Below are 7,032 nucleotides of genomic sequence, written 5' to 3' on the forward strand. Positions count from 1 at the left end.
CCACAGAGCAGCATAAGAGACTATAGGGGTTGTGGCTGGAGGAGGACTTTCAGAACCATGGAACTCACAGATCTCTTGATTTCCATAGGAGGGCTTATGTTTGGGGGCTTCCTGTGAAGAAGCAAATGAGTCAAAGACAGCTGTGGATGGGGCCCCAAAACTTCTGGGAAGCAGAGCACAGTCTGGGTTCAGTTGGTGCCTAAGAGACCCATCCTTTCTACTGTTCTATCTGGCTCTGCCTGCTTCTCTCCATATCTACCTCTGCTTACCACAGCAACTAGGGCCAAGAACAGAAGGTGTAGTGAGAAGACTGCTCATAAATCGGCCTCAAACGTAAGCCCTATTACTGGTCTTTACTGAGGATGGCATTGACTATGCCCAAGGCCGTGGTGAGAAGAGTATCAGTGAAAAAACCAGACTCACACAGGTTTTCTGGATGACTAGGCCTTCCACTGCAAAGGCGGGGTTGGAAGTGGGCTGGGCCATCCTCTGGGATCCATAGAGAAATAATGATGCTGTGGGAGTACAGTGTGGAATAAAAGGCCAGGCCTCTGATGCTTCTCCACACATGACTCTACCCAGCACCCTCTCTCCCATCTTGAGTACATGGCCTGACCAGAAATTTCAGGATACCTGGCAGTCTCTGAATTTTACCAGTTTCAAAGTAAAGACAGCCTATGTGGATATGAAGCTGCATGACTGGGACCTGAAGAACCACACTGCCCTTATCCTGGTGCATCAGGAAACTCTGGAGCCCACTGAGGCAGAGTCAGATGGTAAAGGGGATTAAAATCTGGGAAGACTAACTGGGGTGGGGTTCATGGGCTGAATATTGTTTTGAAAGCAATGGTACCTGTCCTGTTTTTGGGAAGGCACCTGGAAAGTCAGTTATGTGGATGAACCTTTCTCTTTATCCTGATCCAGTGCCAGCCCCAGGGCTCCTTCCAGTTACAGAGCCAGAAAAGGGGTCTACTATGGAACTAGAGACAGCGCCAGTTGTGTTTCAACCATCACCTCAAGCGTCAGAGCCAGCATCACCTCCATCAGCTGTTCCAGAACTGGAACAAGTGTTAACATCTTCTTCAGCATATGTGCCAGGTCCACAGCTACAATCAGCTCAATCATCAGCTTTACTTAGAATTTTAACTCCAGCTCTAAAAATAGAGACAGAGCCAACTCCAGCGCCAGAGCCTTCCTGCCACGGGCATGTGACCCCAAAGAACCAGCTGAATGAGGAGAAGCCCAGCCTCATGGACTTCCCTCCCAAGCTGGTGGCAGAGCAGCTAACGTACATAGATGCGGTAAGAAGCTGGGCTCTCAGGGCAGGACAGGGCAGGGCACTTTCTACATTTTTGCCGTCAGCTAACCCAGACCTGCCTTTCCCTGATGTGGACTACTATAGTCCGGGTCCAAATTTCAGCTCGACCACTTATCAACCATGTTACCCTGCCAAGGTCCTTAAATCAAGCTTTCACTGTCCAGCTGCAAACTGTAGAGATAGGCACTGATAAGAATTGATGCAGAGTTACTGTGTAGATTAAATGAGCTAGAACAGCTAGAAAAATGGGTAGGCCCTGGTCCTTCAGGTGGAGGAAGACAGCTCACTGGGTGCAGTCAAGTCCATGGGTCACCCACCCATCTTCCTTGGAGTCTTAACACCCTGTGCACTTATTAGGCATCTGACATGTACATAACTACAAGGGGAAACAGAGAAACCTATGGTTGTAACTGTCATGGGGGAATGTGCATCGAAAGGAGAGTAGGACCAAAGGGAAAAACAGGTGGAGTGGAAAATGCCCCCTTGTGAGGAGTCACATTGAACTGTCATCTAGAGGCTGGGGTTAGCAAGGATGACCAGGGTACAAATTCTCTCCTTCCTTCCCTGCCAGTATTCACTCCTAGGTCTTCCTGTACTTGACTCCCTCAGTGAAAATAGAATGGAATGAAATCCAGGGATTCCAATCAGGCTCAGGCCACATTCTCAGCTTCAGGAACTAAAGCTCTGACCTGGTAACCTCCTACCTAGGACATTAATCCTGAATGTGAAATGGCTGGCTGAACACCCCTACCCTCCCCACCCCATTCTCTAGGAGCTGTTCAAGAAGGTGCTGCCTCATCAGTGCCTGGGCTCCATCTGGTCCAAGCGGAATAAGCCTGGTAATGAGCACCTGGCACCCACAGTCTGTGCTACCGTCACCCAATTTAACAGTGTGGTCAACTGTGTCATCACCACCTGCCTTGGAAACCCAAGAATGATAGCCCAGGACAGGGCCATGGTGGTGGAGCACTGGATAAAGGTGGCCAAGGTATTTTATGGGAGGCCAAGATGAGTCACTCTTCTGAGCCTTGGAAACTGATATTTCCTTTATCAATTCTCAGGGTTGGAGTCCCTAGTCTAAGCCCTAGGGTCTGCACAGTCCCTAGGCTCTTCCCTCCAGGGACATGCTGACCTTTACTTGCATGTCCCAATGGTGGAACGCTCAGTTCCTACCTGGCTCCTTCCTTGGAATGAGCTAAAATCTTCCCTCTCCCCAGCAGTGTTACTCTTTGGGTCTTATATGTGCCCTTCTGCAGGCACCTGGATATCTGTCATCTTGGAGGGAAAATTTAAACTGAGGGAGACTGATACTTTAGAGCAAATAGGACTCCTGCTACCCACATGACCACTCATTCTCTTCCCTCCCCAGGCCTGTCAAATCATGCGGAACTACTCTTCACTGCATGCCATCCTCTCTGCTCTGCAGAGTGTCTCAATTTACCGTCTGAAGAAGACATGGGAGAAAGTTTCCAGGTCAGTATGCCTCTCTCCATAGAAGGATCAGGGTGGATGAGGGATTTCCCATATGCACATCTTTTCCCCCTCAGTAACTGGGACCCTCCTGGGAGGCAGCAAACCCTGGCAATAGAACCTGGGCTGGTGTACAGGTCTATAACCCACCCTGGAGAATAGTCCACCCTGACTCCAGCTACAGAAATATTTTTTCTTAAATATCACTCACTGAGTTGACCCAAATTAAATATTATCAAGTGCTTACTTTACAGCAACAAAACTCTCTGCCCAATTGAAACCACAACTGACTGAAACAGAGTTGCTCAATTAATATGGAAATGGTGGCACTGGATGACTCACATGAGAGCTCCCTCCATGTCCTACAAACCTCAGAGGAATCCAGAGAAAACCCTAATACTGGCAGTTTGACTTTTTGGAGTACTCAAATAAGAGGGACTTACATTCAAGCCACATTATTCCTATAATTTTTTCTGCCATTTTTTCCTCTATTCAGGAAGAGCTTTCAAAAATTTAAAAAGCTGTGCACTGAAGATAACCCACAGAGAAGGGAACTGTTCCTGAAGGTATCATGGGAGGAGGAGGTTTGGGAAGAGAGAGGGTGGGGCCTGAGGGAACAGGGTCCTGAGTGGATGAAGAAAGACTGCTGTGTAGGGGAATGACCTGAAGCATTCCTTGGGGAGGTGAAGCCTTTGGTATGAATATGGTTACAGTTTGGGGTGAAGATTCCATTGGGGGTGGAGCAAGAAGGTGCTGTTCAGCCAGATGCTATAGACACCCTGTCTCTCCATATTAACAGCTAGTCCAGATGGGGACCTGTATACAGCTTGAGAGCCCAGAGGACAGCCCTCTGCTCAGTAGTGGGGTTGGGATGGGTGGAGGGAAACAATAATGATAGTAATAGGACACTGAGTCCTCAGAAGACCATGTGATGTAGGTGGTGTTCTCACTTTTCTCAATGAGAAAACAAGCTCAGGAAGGCCAGGCTGCAAGTTCAAGGTCACACATGGAGTGAATGTTGGAGCTGAGATTGTGCTAGAATCACTCACAGCATGCTTAAGGATAATGTAGCATTGGTACCAGCTGACTTGGGTCAGATGTCCAGGGTCTCAAGTCAAAGATGGTGGGGGGGGGGGAGTGGACTGAGGATATTATGGTCTCAATGAACTTGTCCTTGACCCTGCAGGAGCGGCCATCTAAATGGGCCACCCTGATGATGAGCCTCCAGAGAGCCCAGAAAAGGCTGCAGAAGAAGGTGAGTGTTCCTGGGGAATAGAGCCTCCAGAGTGAGAGGAGAAGGGCTCCTCTCTGACAGCTGGAGGCCTCCAGATCAAGACAGGTGGACCTTTCTACTCCAGCTCCTCCTCTTGTTGCCACAGCTTCCAAAACTCTTATTTTAAAGTGACTGGGAGGAGGGTCTATCCACCTGGATGCAGAATGGATTTGTGGGTGGAGAGGGGCCTAGGACTACATACAATTTGATTTTCTAAAAGCAGGCCCTGGTGGTGATTAGGAGAAGTCTGATGTCCTTGGAGGGTGAGGGTAAGGGGGAATTGAGAGGCGGCTGCTAGGGATCCTAGGCTGCTCCATGTGAGAACCTGGGGTGGACCAGGAGGCTGAAGCATTTTCAAGGGAGGGTCCCTGTGTGCACCTGAGAGCAGGGACTCATCCCACCCCTACTCTAATGACACAGGGTGTTGTCCCCTTCCTTGGCACTTTCCTCACTGACATGGTGATGCTGGACACTGCAATGGAGGACTATCTGAAGGTGAGTGAACCTCTAGATTGTGTAGGAGGGCCCAGAATCCTGAGGTTTGGGAGTGGAGAACCCCTGTAATGAGTCCTGAGACCTCAGTACTTGGCAAACCTCCCCTCATGAGAGCTTCACAGCTACCCCTGTGAGCTAGAGTTTCTCATCTCAGTGATGAGTGAAGGGAGTTTGCACTTATGACACTGGTCCTGGTGCCCAAGACTGTCTGAATGCAAAGCTGCATGAAGTTTGAGTTGACCTCAGCCTCTCCCTCTCAGGCTGCTTATGGGGGGAGAGCAAAGTCAGGCACCTCCACATCGGCAAGCACTTACATAGCCTAACAGCCCCCTCCCCCCAGAGGTTTCAGCCTCCCCTTCTGTCATCAGAGAGGGTTGTGCTATAAGGTGCTTGACTGTCCACCCCATGTCCTCCTTTCTCTGGACCCCAGAGCCTGGCTTATATCCCAGTCCTGTTATCTGTGTATGGACAGTCTTCTAGTGTGTCCTGGCACGAGAACAACATGAGAAAGGATGTGTATAAGGAACAAGCAATAACAAGGGGCTCTTTCTGATGGACTTTGGCTATTTGCTTTCTAGGGCGATGAGATCAACCATAAGAAAAAAACTAAGGTGAGCATTTGTGGCACTTCCTATTAGGGAAGTGTAGGGGAGTGGATACCAGAGATGCCCCTGGGAAGAATATTTCTTGGCTGCATCCCCTCCATCACACATTTACTGGAATAGTTTGATAATGAAAAAGTGTAAGACCCATCCATCTGGTAAGTGAAGTCAGGGGAGTGGCATCAGGGATAACTTCCTGCAGGAGGAGGGGCTATTTATACTCACCTCTGCGAACAGGTTGAGACTGGATGAATTTTCAGGGAAGGAAGGCTGCCACATGTGCAAAGACCTAGGACTGGTCCCCTATCCCACTGCTCAACCCACCCAGGCTCTGTGTGCATCCTGTTCTTCTCTTGGCCTAGGAATACAAAGTAATGAAAGAGATCATGCTCCTCCAGGTGGCTGCAGATAACTACACTCTAGAACCGAAGGATCAGTTTAGAGCCTGGTTCCAGGCTGTGGAGCGACTCAGTGAGGATGAGAGGTGAGGCCCATCAGGAGCTGGGCAAAGGCGTGGACTCTTTCTGGTGGCCACTCTAGGGATCCTGCATCCATGGCTCCCTGGGCAGCCTCAAGCCTTGTTTCCTGGTGATCACTGGAACACCAGATTCCAGCTACTGGGAAAACACTGGGAGAGACACCTGAATTGTAGCTCCTGGTCAACTCACAGGTGTCATTCTCTCTTTAGCTACATCCTGTCCTGCCAGCTGGAGCCCCAATCCTAACTGACCAGTGGAACTCAAGAACAAGAAGAATTGGCCACAATCAAGCTCAGGACTGAGTGAATGTCCAGTGATAGTGCAACCTTTCCTCAGCAGCTTGGACACTTGCTGTGATGAATCCCATCTCCTTGACACTTTTTCCTCCCATCTATTTACCTACTTGGAGTGGCAATATTTATCTTAAATAGTAAAAGCTAGATTTGAATATTATTATATTAAAGCCTTCTTTCTTTTATAGCCCAGGAGTTTGGTTTGGTTCTATTACTTCCTACAGCAACTTAAATGGTGTACAGACTCTCATATTCTTTCTTGAACTAAGAAATCTTACAGAGTCATCAGCTATTGTATGTGGGAGGAAGGAGAAGAGCCAGCCCTCCTCCCAAATTCCTCTTAGAGAACAGGTTAATTTCAGTATAATGAATTTGGGCAAAAAAGAAGAGACAGCCCCTCAGAATTACTGAGATTTAGAGGTTGAAGTTACTTTCACAGGAATGGCAGCAACCATTGAAATTAGATGTCCTTAAGTGTAACAATTTCCAGGACTACTACCTGCCCCAGGACAGTGGCTGCTTTCTACACTTTAAAGGAAAAGGTTTGTTTCCTGCTTCTTTTATTGAGGTGTTGTTTTTTCTTTTGGAGTTTTTTTTTTTTTTTACCAAATATTTGAAACTTTAAGTTTTCTAGTTCAAACTCTGGAATTGCATTAGCCAAAAACATGTAAAGAGGTCAAACCCTACATGTGGAAAGGATAAGGACAGGAGAAGGTAATTTGCAAATTGACTAAGGGCAGGCAGGACTTTCCATTTTCATTCTTCCTCTAGGGGCTCCATGTTAACACTTTACCTAGATTTAAATCCTCCAGGGATCCCTTTCAATGACCTCTGAATCCCCTCCTCTGCTTGTTTTGTATTTGGGGGAAAGATGTGTGATGTACTTTTATGGCCACAGCTGCTGAACATGGTCCCATAAACATCTATGCTAAGAGCTAGGATGTCTAGCATTCCTGCATTTCCTTATGCAGCTTTTTTTTTACATTAGTTAACATACAGTGTAGTCTTGGTTTCAGGAGTAAAACCCAGTGAATCATCTCTTACATTTGATACCCAGTGCTCATCCTGAAAAGTGCCTGCCTTAATGCCCATCACTGATTTA

At 47.8% G+C, this 7,032-nt stretch overlaps 1 protein-coding gene across 1 annotated transcript; it reads left to right on the forward strand.

The window, feature by feature from the left end:
* The first annotated feature begins 1,005 nt into the window (after positions 1-1,005).
* LOC125917718 (ral guanine nucleotide dissociation stimulator-like) lies at positions 1,006-6,117 on the forward strand. The gene is made up of 9 exons (XM_049623840.1): positions 1,006-1,301; positions 2,091-2,306; positions 2,688-2,791; positions 3,285-3,354; positions 3,975-4,043; positions 4,482-4,556; positions 5,135-5,167; positions 5,521-5,642; positions 5,847-6,117. Exons 1-9 carry the CDS (start codon positions 1,251-1,253, stop codon positions 5,881-5,883), a joined length of 777 nt encoding a protein of 258 aa, XP_049479797.1. The 5' UTR covers positions 1,006-1,250; the 3' UTR covers positions 5,884-6,117.
* Positions 6,118-7,032: the final 915 nt, after the last annotated feature.

Source organism: Panthera uncia, unplaced genomic scaffold, assembly GCF_023721935.1.
Source record: "Panthera uncia isolate 11264 unplaced genomic scaffold, Puncia_PCG_1.0 HiC_scaffold_2278, whole genome shotgun sequence".
In the NCBI taxonomy this organism is placed as follows: Eukaryota; Metazoa; Chordata; class Mammalia; order Carnivora; family Felidae; genus Panthera; species Panthera uncia.

Bases quoted from the DNA above. Each gene is read 5' to 3' on its own strand.
- LOC125917718 (XM_049623840.1), top strand. From the start codon at position 1,251: ATGGACTTCCCTCCCAAGCTGGTGGCAGAGCAGCTAACGTACATAGAT. The intron at 1,302-2,090 runs GTAAGAAGCTGG...CCCATTCTCTAG, and splicing joins AGCTAACGTACATAGATGCG to GAGCTGTTCAAGAAGGTGCT. The intron at 3,355-3,974 runs GTATCATGGGAG...TTGACCCTGCAG, and splicing joins GAAGGGAACTGTTCCTGAAG to GAGCGGCCATCTAAATGGGC.